The sequence below is a fragment of the Harpia harpyja genome, chromosome 7, assembly GCF_026419915.1.
Source record: "Harpia harpyja isolate bHarHar1 chromosome 7, bHarHar1 primary haplotype, whole genome shotgun sequence".
NCBI lineage: Eukaryota > Metazoa > Chordata > Aves > Accipitriformes > Accipitridae > Harpia > Harpia harpyja.
This window is the reverse complement of record NC_068946.1, coordinates 35,683,360-35,697,596: the sequence shown is the minus strand read 5'-3', so window position 1 is coordinate 35,697,596 and position 14,237 is coordinate 35,683,360. Positions and strand designations below refer to the sequence as shown.

The 14,237-nt window shown below is 38.8% G+C and overlaps 1 protein-coding gene across 3 annotated transcripts in view; it reads right to left on the bottom strand.

Annotated features, from left to right (window-relative positions):
- The window catches only part of STK39 (serine/threonine kinase 39), a 108,175-nt gene that overhangs the window by 60,406 nt on the left and 33,532 nt on the right, over window positions 1–14,237 (bottom strand). For all 3 annotated transcript variants that reach the window (XM_052792944.1, XM_052792946.1, XM_052792945.1), the window contains 5 exons: window positions 8,198–8,307; window positions 7,986–8,087; window positions 7,656–7,789; window positions 4,274–4,322; window positions 4,103–4,168 (listed from right to left, as the gene is read on the bottom strand). In XM_052792944.1, coding sequence (XP_052648904.1) covers window positions 4,103–4,168; window positions 4,274–4,322; window positions 7,656–7,789; window positions 7,986–8,087; window positions 8,198–8,307 — 461 coding nt within the window. The remainder of the gene's footprint in view (window positions 1–4,102; window positions 4,169–4,273; window positions 4,323–7,655; window positions 7,790–7,985; window positions 8,088–8,197; window positions 8,308–14,237) is intronic.

Below are 14,237 nucleotides of genomic sequence, written 5' to 3'. Positions count from 1 at the left end.
TTACGAGAAAAGTGTTTCCATTAAGTTTTACTTCCAACAACTTCTTGAAAATAAACAAAAAACCCAATATGGTCTGAATGCCAATTTCTCCTCTATTTTTTCTAGTAATATCCAACAATATAAAAACAGTTGCACTATTTTTTTTCATTTGTAGCAGTGTTGTGGGTAAACTGAACAATTAAACCTCTCCAGTGGAGGGGCCTCCCCCACACAAAGCCTTGCCAAATACATACTTATAGTTCAGCTGCTGTTTTCCAGAAAAAGTGTTCCAGTATAGCACATGCCCCTTCTCTTTATACATCAGCATTAATGAAATAAGCATTTCTTAAAATGTAAATAATCATAGCAATGAATATACATTTGTATTAATAATCTAAGCTCAAACTAATGTTGCTCTCTGCTTTTCAAAAGGTGTGGAGTCCAGCTGTACTAACACCCATCATTGGTGAGGTGTACCTATCAGATTAAATCCATTACTGAAACAACGAAATGTTGCATACATATGTCTTGCTGAGGTGCAATCATGCTGTTAGAGCTGTCCAAGAAACCTGGGATCTAATGATATTTTCCTCATTAAATGCAGGGGATTGTTAATTTCTTCTCTAAGGTAATATGATCATTTCCCTAAATTAGTTGTACTGCAGAGCTAGAATTCCAACCCATCAGTAAGGGTATTGCTACTGAAGTTTTAATAAAAACTGGTATCACTCACACTAATAATTTCTTTATGCTGTCACAGGTTTTTCCCAGTAACTTACAACTCTGAGCTCTAAAGAGCTTCTATTAACAGTGCAGAGCAATACCACCTTCCCAAAAATAGAATTCAAGCCCAATTATTACTTAGTGGGGTTTTTTTTTTTTGCTAGAAGCACTTCAGACAGCAATAAAATGAAATGCAGATATATGTTTTTCCCTGTTCATTTTGTAAAAGTGGCAGTCATGCAGGAGATTTTCAAAATTAAAGAAACAGGAACCACAAAATTGACCCAGGGCCCTTGGGCATACAGAGTACTAACAGTTATAATTAATTTTTTAGTGTGACAAGATTTCAAAACTGACTGTGGAATTCTGGAAGCTGTTTCAAAGTTTCCTCTATTCCAATATAGCAATTCTAATCACAAATGAAACGACTTAGCATTCAGTTGAAAATTAAAACTACTTCAACATGTGTTAATAAATAGCATATCTAAACTCTTGCTAAGCTGTTGTATAACAGGGATGTGCACAGCTCTGATCCAAGCAGGACTGGGCAGGCTGCTCTACCATCACACCACCTAACAAGGCAGAGGTTGCAATCAGGGCTCCCACATTTCTGTCAATGACAAAAGTGCGGCCTCAGAGCATGGCCCCACTTACCATATCGCACTCAGCTCAGACCATTCACCACCGCCTTTCCTCCAGTTCTTCTTGACACAAGCAATGCTCTCACAAGTGAGTAGTCACATTCGTGAAACCCAGAATTGCCAGTAAGAAGTTGCATGGTGTAACACTCATTTCTCTGGATCAGTACCGGTATATACTTATGCAGGTTCTGCACAGGAAGGAGGCAAGACATGTTCCTCCTTTCCTCCTGGGCAAGTCAATTCCAGAAGTGGTTCAGTGTTATCCTTAATTACTAGGATAGGGCCAGGAAGAAGGGCATCATTTCAAAATTAGCAGAATTAAAAGCAGATAAAGAAACACTGGGACAGGGGGAATATGTGCACAAAGGTGTTAAACAGTATTTTAAAACACATAATATAGGTGGTGTTTTAACTATCAAATTGGGTTTTAAAAACTGGACACATCTTTACAGCATCAAGTGTTTTCCTCACACGTACAAGAGCATGAGTACCTGCTTTCAGGATTTCACAAACAGACCTGAACTCATATTTAGTCAAAACAGTTGCCAAGTATAACCTGTAAAGGCAGAAGCAAAACATGAAAACACTATGTCAAGAGAAAAGAATTTAAAGTTAAAACTAAACTGAGGCTGGAGTTCTGGGCAACAAGGCAAAGTAATTATACATGTGGTAAGTGCAAGAAAAATTAAATTACTGCAGGGCAGATCTGACACCTGTGCTAGCAGCAGTGCTACAGATCATTAGTTATAGGTATTTCACACCAAGAGCTACAGAAGATAATTTAAGCAGTGTTGACACCAGCTCCTTCCCATCTCTTGCCCTAGTGACATTCTTTTTTCCATTACAGGGGTTACTTCTTCCAACAGTGACCTCTTAGATGTTTTACATGTTAATGTTTGAGCAATCAAACTCTACTTACACAAGCTTTTTTAAATAAAAACCCACAGTTTTAATATTAAAATACATTTATATTTTATGGTATCTTAAAACAGTAGCTACACGCAAAGTTGTAACAAGTGAATTAAATTTTAAATCCCTGATGAATTTTAATATTGTGTCCTTTTAAAATATAAATAATTTAGTATTTTCACTAGCTAAAACCTAAATATTTTTTCCATTTATGCTGTAATTAAAGGACCTATTAATTTGTCTCTAGCACTGTACAGCTTTGATTTCTTAAGAATCACACCTCTTCCAAATTAGAAAGAATTGTCCAAAAAGTCATTCAGGAAACTATTTCTGGTGGTGTATGGGAGGCTACCCCGCATTCATTTTGCAATTCCAGATGCTAAATTATTTAAAATAAGTAAGTCAGTATACGTGCATGTATGTATGAGTTAATATGCAGTCTCTAAAGTTGACCTGAGGTCACAGCTGGGAGACGAATCTCACAAGGCACATGCTCTATCAGAAACCTAGCTGGTACTAGAACATGTCTAAATTACTCCTGTATGGCCCAAGATGTAAAATGAAAAACAAACGACTATTTTCCCCCGTTAGGTAATGTTTTATGTGGGCATTGCTGCCACCACATGGCCAAACGGCTGAACTACGCCTACCCTTCCTCTGCACCTTGCAGATGCTAACCTGCTCAGCACACTACCCCCTTCTACACGCCTCTCATTCCAGCTTTCTACTCCAGCCTCTCACAAAGCCCCATCATTGCCACTGACTTCCCAAATTACTTCCACCTAAAAGATAGTTAGAAGGAACTTAAAGCATTCAGATCTTGCTGACAGTCTCTTCCAAGTATGAGCCACCTGCTGTGGGAACATTTCAGTGTTGAAGAATTACACCAAACTGATATTCACAAAGACAACAGAAAACGTTGCAAGTGCCAATCCAGGTAACTAAGCCTAATTGATGCACCAAAAAAGGCTGAAATAGTTCCTTTCCTGAATCACCCTCCTTGAAACATCCTCCCAGAAAGCTGGACTCAGCACACTACACTGTCACCTGCAGAGGCTCAGCAATCTCCAAGCAGGTTCCTCATAATGAGGAAACAAGTCACCACAGAAAGGGAGTTCCATAATTTCTCACACACACCAAGCAGGAATCTACATTCATTCCTGTTTATTAGCTCTTATGAACAGTAGTTTGCTTCATACTTAAGTTTTAAAATACTTACCTGTTAAGAATTTTTTTTTTTTTTTTTAGTTCTGCTGCACATGACCTGGTAAGCTCATTTACACAAGTGCCAAAGGCACCACAGAAATACCAGCATATGCCATAGCTGCAGTTTACACTCCATCACCTGTGGGATAAGGCTCCACTGGTCTGAATAACTCAGCAGCACACTTGCAGAGTTTGGACCCAACTTCCATACATTTGGGCCTCACATTTGAAATAATCCAAAGAACCAGGTAGTCCTCAATGAATGCCTTTTACAGTATCTCCACCCTTTCTCTAGGTGATCAATGAAGACATGAATTCCGCAGTTTATGAACCTACATGTTTGCAGTCACTTTTTATTTGCACAACCATTTCACCTGTAGCTTTCTAAAAGGGAGTGGGAAAAAAATCATTATCATGTATGATGACAAATACCATATATCATTTTGGCAAGGCCAGAAAGGAATTCAAAATGCCCCAGGGCTTCCTGGAGAAAGCTAGGCTGCAGAAAACATTCATTCAACAGTCACTATCTTTGAAGGATTGCATAAGAGAATGGCTCAGTCAGTCAACTAAAATGTAAGGCAACTGAACAATCCCTGCTTTCTCTTGCATACCAGTCAAGAAGAAGATATGAATATACTCACCTTTTTCGCTCTTTGTGCTATATTAGGCGTTCTAGTGAGAAGTTTTTCAATCAGGTATTCTCTATTCTGCAAAACCAACATTTGTAAGTTAAAAATCAATACAAGGAAAGAAGAAATTTCATGTAGATTTTAAGGCAGAGCAAAATTTACTCATAGGGTTAAACGTTTTACCTTGGCTTTCTGGAAAAATTTGCATTTTAAAAGTTCTGCTGCTGTGGGCCTGAAAGATCAATAATAAATTAGAACAGAAAACAAAGACCCCTCTCAGTGAATACAGTACAAGACGTTAGTTAAATGGTACGTCTCTAATACTTTTGAATTAGTACTGTATGAATGGGGAATGAATGATAATAGCTACTGAATTAATTCACACGTACTCACTTACCACACATGAAAAAAATTAAGCTTCTATGGCAAAAATACAAAAAAAAAAACCTACCAAAAAAACCCAACCAGTCTCTAAGTTGCCAAATTTTCCCTCTTTTTCTTTCAACACAAATGCATTTTACTCTTAAAACAAACAAAGTTAGGTATCATGTTCTTCCCCAAGTGAAACTATGAACACAACTGAACTTTGCTCCACAGCAATAAAAGAATAATTACATTTTCCAAACAGTAGCATCAATACCTGCTACCAGCATTCTTTTACTTCATTGATGTCAGCACATATTCACAAGAAACTATACTGACACTATTAACATGATGCATAAACCAAAAAGAGTCATCAGGGGCATCTTCCAATGAAATCGACAAATAAAAATCAAAGCAACAGTTCTAAGGTCAAAACCTAGACATTTCACCTTTACTTGCAGTTTTGTTCACGTCTCTCTCTTCCCATCATTGTCAAGTTTATATTTTTGACATTTTCAACAGATAATGACAATCTCACAGCTACCGAAGTGATTCCAACAGCAGGATTTGTCTCCCCTAGCTTCAGGGATCTAAAAAGCTACTTATCTAGCCTAAGCCAGACTCTGGTACTGAAGCAGACTCTGGAGAGAAAGCAAAGTATCTCTTGGGATGAAATAAAATCCTCTAGGTTCTTTTCATCTTTTCTATTAGGACCCCATATCACTATCCAAGACTAATTTTGACATTTGAGTTAAATTTAGGGAAGCCAAAATCTCCAAGATTCATCTTTTCTAAATAAACAGAAACAGCATCTACTATAGTTTTCCATTTGAATTAAAGCAAGAGATTGGATATAGCACAAACTAGATAAGACAATGGAAAGATTCCATTTGGAAAATTTCAGTCTCAGAAAAAAAAACAAAATCTGAACTAGTTTATTTCTCTGAGAACACATCTGAAGAGTAAGTGAAGAAAAAAGGAGTAGTAAGTAGTGTGTATCTACATATCAGTTCACTCGCGCTAGAAATAATGAAACAACTCCTGACATCAACAAAAAAGCATCCAATTTAGACACAGACAGTAGTTGCATAGAGCACTTATTTTTCTTCCCCTCCAAAGCACCAAACTCTACAATAAAGTTCTTATTAGTGGCACTGTGGAGACTACCAGGCTTGGCAGTAATTCACACATAAACCTTGAATGAGCAAAAAGGAAGGGGAACTTTAAAAAAAAAAAAAATCAGTTTCAGTGTCAAAGTTTCAAAGTTCTATCTCAGATGAACTCTTAACTTTAAGACAAGTTTCAGTGATTCAGTACCATTGCATCTCATAACAGGGATATGCACAGTTAAAAGTTAGATGCTTAGTAAAGTTTTATCCAAACTACTGTTCTCCATTCCTCTACCATTAACTATGCCAGACACTTGTGAACTGGTCTGGCCATGCTTTCTGGGCCTGTTTTCCACACAGGCTGTGGCAGTGAATTGCAGCTGAGGACTGTAAGCACCATCCTTGGCACTGGGGAGAGAGAGAAACACCCACACAAAGATCCCCAAAAGAAAAACATCATGGTCAGAGACAACAACAGTGCAGTGCCAGTCTTAGAATCTGCCACGAAGAGGAGGCACTTCTCCCACAATTGACAAGACTATGGAGGTATCTCTGTGCAAAATTAAATCCTGGCTTGGGAGAAACAAAAAGTAGCGATGACCCCACAATATAGGGACACTCGGTTACGCGGTTAGAGTAACTAGCACACAGATCTAATCACCTATCTGCTGGTTTAATTGTTCAATTCAAGGCAATCGTCAGTATGAAGATATTGCACATGTTTAAATATCAGTGTAATAAATTAGCATAATTAGTTTAAACACTAATGTTTCAACACTGATGTCATAACTACAGATCAAGTAACTCGGCATTATGTATTCAAGGAGAGAAGGAAAACCATTTTAATTAGTTACTTCTCATGTTTTCAAACCAATTTAATCTTGCCCTGAAAATTGCTGGACACTGGAAACTAAAAGAAGCTTGATTATCCGGAACACATTTCATTCTTATTTGGAAGCAGCCAAACTGCAGTGCTAAGACTACCAATTGTAAGGGATTTGGGAATCTGAAAACAGTACACAAATAATCCTTCAGTGAAAAAAAGAATTTGAAGGATTTCAAGAGTAAAAATGTTGCCACGTAATCTTTTTTATTAATTATACTTGTTCTCTAGTATTGCTGCTGTCACCTTTTTGACTTGACTCCCTACAACAATATCCTGGACTTAAGCTACTGTAACATCACTGAAGAGAAGTACACACCATAAAAGACCCACACAGTACTCAGTCAGGATTGCTCTTACAGAACGATCTTTTTTCCCAGAAATATCAGCTCTGAATCTCAAAGAAGTGATATATTAAATACCCTTAGGAAATAATGTTAATTCGAATGTGCTTCCTCTAACTCTTCAGCAAGAGAAACCTACAAAAATGGGTCTGCATAAAAATGAATAAAGGATAAATTGATTAATCATTCTGGGAACTTGGGACCTCAGCAATGGTTTTGGAATAGATGTTTAATATTTTCATCATCTTGGCTATCCCGTTCACAAAATATAGCAAGAAAGAACAAATCACTAAGATACTATGACATGCAATTGCCCACATAAACATGAGGAAAACTCTAAACAAGCTTGGAGTCCCTAAATTTACAGTAAAAAATAAATACCTCTTAATAAGTAATTTTCTCTGGAAACATCCAAGTTAAAGGCAATACTAAAGTTATGGCACAAAATGAGAAAAATCAACATAAAATTATTATTTTTAATTTAATTTAAAGGCCAAGAGACTGATATGTTTGGTTACCAACAGTTCTGTCTAATCAATCTGAACAGTCTTGCTAGACTTATGCACAATATCAAGATTTGTATCTTGCCTCAGATGAGAAACTAAGCTGTCGAGCAAGGACTTTTGTTTGATCAGAGTTTAATCCAACAGTATGTTTAAGTATAAATAAATCAGGTTAACAACTCAGAAGAAGAAAACTTAAGCAACAATTAAGAGGCAATTTCTTCTCCCCAGATGAAGATGACTGTAGGCTGCTATTTACAAAATTCAAATCATACACTTAAAGATGATGTTTAAACACTGGAACTTTAAGTAGTCTGTATATTAAGAAAAATAATTCCACTGCACATGGCAATAATGACCTACCTTTTGGAAGGATCTTTTTGAAGGCATAATGAAATTAGTTTTCTAAAGGATTTGCCATACTTTTTCATCATCTCCTTGTCCTCTACACCTGTCTCTAAAGTGGGAGGGTCATTTTGAAGTGTCAGCATTAACACCTACAGTAAACCCAAAAAAGAGGTACTGTAAGCAAAAATCAATTCAAAACACGTAGAAATTGAAAGAGAATAAATATTCCAACAGAATACATATATTTTGATATCTTGAGTTGCTATTAAAAATGAAGTAGTGCTAACTATCTAGCAGCATTAACAATATAGCTAACAGCATTAAGTAATAAAAAGTGATTGTTACTTTCATAGGAGGGTATTTGTGATAAGGTGCTGCTCCTGTTGCTAACTCAATGGCTGTTATCCCAAAACTCCACATATCAGCCTTGAAGTCATAACCTCGCACCTGGAATAGAACCAGAAAGGAAAAACAAGGTAGTGATGTCTCAAGTTCCAAAAATTGAAGACTGAAAATTTTTTTTTTTTTTTTTTTTTCTTTTTTAACATTAGGAATACCTGTTCCATTACTTCAGGGGCCATCCAACATGGAGTACCAACAAATGTTTTCCTTACTTTGTTACGAGTAACATCACCTCCTGTTGCTAAAAATGCACTAACGCCAAAATCTGGAAAGGGGGGAAAAAGTCAAAAATCTGTTAAACCACAGTAACAAAGCAAAAGTTTTACACTTTAGAAATTAAGTCAATTCATAAAGGTCTAGTTACAGAAACTCTCCATTGCAGAGCTTACCTTTGTTTCATGACACACTGTTCTTGAAATGCTACAGAATAGATGGTATAGTTTTATGTGGGAAATCTGCACTAGTTCAACCTCCTAGTATGTGTCTTCCTGAACAAGCTTACAAAGGACTCCAGTACCTCTGTCACTTAAGGTTTTCAAATGTGCACTTTGAGCCAAGGTTTGAAAGGTTTGCATCTGCTATTGTTCAAAGATAAGGCAGTACTTCTGTATAGCCATTAAATCTGAATACAATTTGAACAAGAGGGAGTACTACATGTAATTTAAATACTTATGGAAATTTGACAAAATCAGCAAAGTGATCAACAATATATGTTTAACAGTAGACCATGCCATGAATAGTTTTTTCCAAATCCCAAAATAGCAAAAACCCTTTGTGTTCTGTTAAACTGTTACTACGTCAGTGACAGCTATATGAGAGAGGTAGGAGATAAATAGAAGAAAGAAGAACAGGTTGCCTATGTACAGAGAAATAGTGTCATTTTGAACGGAGCTATATGAAGAGTATTTTAGACTGTGCTATTTACAATCCAGTTATACTGAAATCAAGTAGTTTACTATAGACTACACCAATTTTTGTTTTCCTATTGTTCCCTGATTTTAAGGTTGGATAAAAAAATAAAAATCAGTAACTACAGAAAATGTAGTTTTATCATTACTTTCCACTAAACAACTGTTAACCATCACAGACTCAAATTCTAGACCGCTTCTACACCACTGAAACACACAAAAATACCGTAGACAAGCAAGAAGCAAGCTTCAAGCAATATTCTTTAATCTTCCCTGCAGCTTGCCTGATGAATAAAAAAGCCTTTTCCCCTCCCCCCTCAAATCTGTACGTTATAGAATAGACAGGTTTTGTTTGTATTTCTGAGAGGCATGAACAGCCTTAGAAACACCTGCTTCTAAGTTTTTAATGCCCTAAATATCAATGCTGGTATTAGTGACAGTTTTCTGAAGAGGAGCTACTGCATATAAGGAAAAGCAAAATAGGCAGAAATCAAAAATAAATAAATGTATAAATAAAGGAGAGATATAGAAAAAAAATTGATGTCCTTTCAGTACCAAAGATAAATAGTTTGTATTGGACAATTGTTTACAGGTCCTTTCAGGAACTGAGATACACAGCTAAAATCCTGGCTTAACCTTTGCTCCCCTACTGCTGTTTTTCCCTATTAACATAACATTGATTTTGAAAAGGACAACATACAACAAATATAAATGGGTGAGGGAGGACAATGAAAAAAAAAAACCCAACCCAAAAACTAGGTAAAATCTCTTCTTGCATAAGCTTCAAAATGAAATATTGCAACACCTCACTGAGAAAGATGTGATGAGTACTTAATTAAGTCAAGTGAACATTTCAGTATAATACTAGTCAAACACTGTTGTATGTTTACAGACAGAAAGAATGCTTTGATAGCTACTCAATAAAAACAAGACTTTAATTTCCCATCCCAGACATAGCTTTCACAAGTACAGGTTACTTAAGAAAAGACATGACCTACAGTGGTAAGCCTCCTGTCATATAGGAGTCAAAGTATTATTGAGAACAAGTTACATAAAGAGGAAAGGGAAATATATTACAAGAAAAGAGCTGAACAATTCAACAGTGTTAGGCTAAAAGTCACAGCTAATACCAAAGAAAAAACAAATTTAATGAAGAGCCCTGATATAACAGTATTAGTAAAGCATTCTGAAATTAAAGGAAACAGAGCTGCCCAAATAAGCATAGCCTACAAATCCTTTATTCCCTAACATCTTTTTTACCTCAGCCAGGGCTGGGCACTTGGCCAAGCCTTGGCCAAGGCCAACATCCAGAGTTAGTGTTAGGCGTAAGGTTGGGAGAGGGATGAAGCCTGTGGCCTCCAAGGAGCCCACGAAGGGAAAGTACAGGCTGCAAAAACATTTTGTACCTGACAGCTTTTTCACCTCAGCCAGGGCTGGGCACTTGGCCAAGCCTCAGCCAAAACCAAGCTCCAGGGTCAGGATCGGCCTTGGGAGGAAGACAAAGCCACTGCTTCCATGGCAGCAGAGCTGCAAAACAGCTGCTGCAGGAAGACACAGGCTGCAAAAATATTTCTCCCCTAACTTTCTCACCTTGACAGTGGCTGTAGACTTTAGCCTAGGGCTCAGCCAAGGCCATGTGTAGGGTTACAGTTAAGCCTGGGAAAGAAATAAAGCATCAAGCTCCTGTGAGAATAGGGCTGGCCAAGGAAAGCTTGGGCTGCCAAACAATTGTCCCTGATAAATCTTTCTCCTCCATTTGGCTTGAGTATCCAAGACATAGGCTCTGCCTATTTTTAATCCGATCTTTTCCAAATGTTTCTGTAGGTATGGATTACCACAGGAGCGAACACCCTGAGAACCACTGGTGCAATGGGTAAGTTCACACAGCCACCTATGCACAAAAATGAAGAGCAGGACCTCTGCTTAGATGCCTCAAAACACACATCCTTCTTCTGACAAGTTTTATTGAAACTGTCATTTCTTGTATGGACTAAACACATCATACAGCCCATACCTTCTACACTTCCACCAAACTCTGTGTATTATTGCTCTTTGCTATATTCTCCTTACCTCACCTTTGCCAGGCAATTCAGGCTTAGAAGGCTGAAACCCTGATGAAATACCAATCAGCCTGTTTGCCCAAAGCACCAGATTGTCCCAGACGACTGGAGGTTTGCCAATGTGATGCCCATTTACAAGAAGGGTCGGAGGGAGGATGCGGGGAACTACAGGCCTGTCAGCTTGACCTCAGTACTGGGGAAGATTATGGAACAGTTCATTTTGAGTGCACTCACATGGCATGTGCAGGGCAACCAGGGGATCAGGCCCAGTCAGCACGGGTTTACGAAAGGCAGATCCTGCTTGACCAACCTGATCTCCTTCTATGACCAGGTGACCCATCTAGCGGATGAGGGAAAGGCTGTGGATGTTGTCTACCTGGACTTCAGCAAGGCCTTTGACACTGTCTCTCATGGTATACTCCTTGAGAAGCTGGCGACTCATGGCTTAGACAAGTGTACTCTTTGCTGGGTGAAAAACTGGCTGGATGGACGAGCCCAGAGGGTTGTGGTGAATGGAGTTAAATCCGGTTGGCGGCAGGTCACAAGTGGTGTTCCCCAGAGCTCGGTTTTGGGGCCAGTTCTCTTTAGTATCTTTATCAATGATCTGGATGAGGGGATCAAGTGCACCCTCAGTAAGTTTGTGGATGACACCAAGTTGGGAGGGAGGGTTGATCTGCTCGAGGGTAGGAAGGCTCTACAGAGGGATCTGGACAGGCTGGATCGATGGGCTGAGGCCAAGCGTATGAGGTTCAACAAGGCCAAGTGCCGGGTCCTGCGCTTCGGTCACAGCAACCCCATGCAGCGCTACAGGCTTGGGGAAGAGTGGCTGGAAAACTGCCCAGCAGAGAAAGACCTGGGGGTGCTGGTTGACAGCCGGCTGAATATGAGCCAGCAGTGTGCCCAGGTGGCCAAGGCGGCCAATAGCATCCTAGCCTGTATGAGAAATAGTGTGGCCAGCAGGAGCAGGGAAGCGATCGTTCCCCTGTACTCGGCACTGGTGAGGCCGCACCTCCAATACTGTGTTCAGTTTTGTGCCCCTCACTACAGGAAAGACATTGAGGTGCTGGAGCGTGTCCAGAGAAGGGCAACCAAGTTGGTGAGGGGCCTGGAGCACAAGTCTTATGAGGAGCGGCTGAGGGAGCTGGGGTTGTTTAGCCTGGAGAAAAGGAGGCTGAGGGGAGACCTTATCGCTCTCTGCAACTACCTGAAAGGAGGTTGTAGTGAGGGGGGTGCTGGTCTCTTCTGTCAGGTGGCTGGAGATAGGACGAGAGGAAATGGCCTCAAGTTGTGGCAGGGGAGGTTTAGGTTGGATATTAGGAAAAATTTCTTTACTGAAAGGGTTGTCAGGTATTGGAACAGGCTGCCCAGGGAAGTGGTTGAGTCACCATTCCTGGAGGTATTCAAAAAGCTTGCAGACAAGGCACTGCAGAACATGGTTTAGTGGGCATGGTTGATGGTTGGACTCGATGATCTTGAAGGTCTTTTCCAACCTAAATGATTCTATGATTCTATTCTATGATTCTATGTTACAGTCCCACTGGTTTTAAGCAGAACATTGGAGCTGAGGAACTGCAGTGACTATTTAACATTGTATTTGTGAATCAGTCAAAAGTTCTCTGCTCTGTACAGAGGAATTTCGTACTTTAAAAATAAGTCTCACCAATTTAAACAAAACAAAAAGATGTGTATTTTCCTCTTTCCCACCAAAGACTGAGCAGATTCTCCATGCAGAAGCTCCAAGGTCCATAATCAGGGGTCTCTGTAGAGCTATCCCAATTCTTTGAAGAGTCTATGCTCTTCTATATCTGCACAAAATCTTTTGTCAGAGGAACACTGGCCTGAGCTTCATTTGTGAGCCATAGCCCCTTAGAACCCAGAAATGCTAATGGACAACTGCATCTTCAAATATTACACCTCATATATATTAGCAGTGTGTGCTTTGGATACACCTTTTCATTATAGAAGTTTGGGGTGCAGGAGAATGAGCAGTCAAAAGAATCTAAGTTCTTCTAGCAAATAAAAAGAAGGAAAATTTATCAGGTATCTGTTCTCCAAAGTTGAAAGGAGATTTTACTTTGTCAAGGCAAAAAGATGTAAAAAGGATGAATTTCAGCCTCTTTGACATTCAAAATTGTCTTTCAGTTAATGTGCAATGTTCAGCTGTCCCAAACAGAACAGTCCCACGCCAACAAAGAAACAAGTTTGACACTGCCACACTTTTCACCTGAAGATCGGAAATAACCTGGTGTTGAAATAAGGCACCACAGAAAAACACATTCCACATATCTGTCCAGCCACTGAACTTCCTCAGTCCCACATGCACTGAATGCCCTAGCAGCACAGTTAAAAGCCTTACTCATTAAGATGCCTACAGCAAAAGGGAGGAAAAGGTCAAGAAACCAAGCCCTGAAGTTGAATTAGAAAGGGATAAATGAAGCTGTTGTTTGAATGTTATCAGATTACTGGGAGAATAGATTTCATTATGTGTGAAAGCAATAATCTAAAGTCAACAGCTTTATTTCAGATGGCTCATAAGACTTTATCTTTCAACTTTTTAGTTATTATTATTTTTAATTAAAGTTGGTTATCTGGACATCTACTCCTTTACAGTATGAGAAGATCTAAAAAATACTTGAACAACACAGACCTAGAATCTCAGCAGTTGCCCAAAGTGCTATGCAAAGTGAAGATAACTGCAGGGTATAATCAAGTGAATAAATAAATATTAAGTATCTTATTAAAATTCAAGTCTGTAAAATTTACTAACTACTTTAAAAGTCTTGAACTCAAAACAGAAGACTTAAAGCTGCTCACATTAGTAAATGGTTCACCTGCCAGCCAATCTTTTCCCATCCAGTTTCATAGACTTCAGACATTGGTATATTAAAGCCCTCAAAATACACATTTACACAGTACTTTGAAAGCATTGTTTATACAAAAAAAGAACTTTTGGCTATAGCCACTTTTATTATTGAGGGCTACTAGAGACAAAGCTTTCATTGCTGGGTCACAAGCTATAAACTGTGAAAGGCCTGGGAGTATGCTAGGAGAGGGGGCAGGTATCACCACCTGCTTGCTCTATTTTCCAGAAATCCAATGCTAACTTGAGAGATGGGATATGGGGTGTTGTTCAATACTTAAGCTCTTACGAAGACCAAATAATTTGATTCTTGCGAGCTACCACTCAAGAAGCATATAGGTACATTCAGAGGATATTTAAAATACTA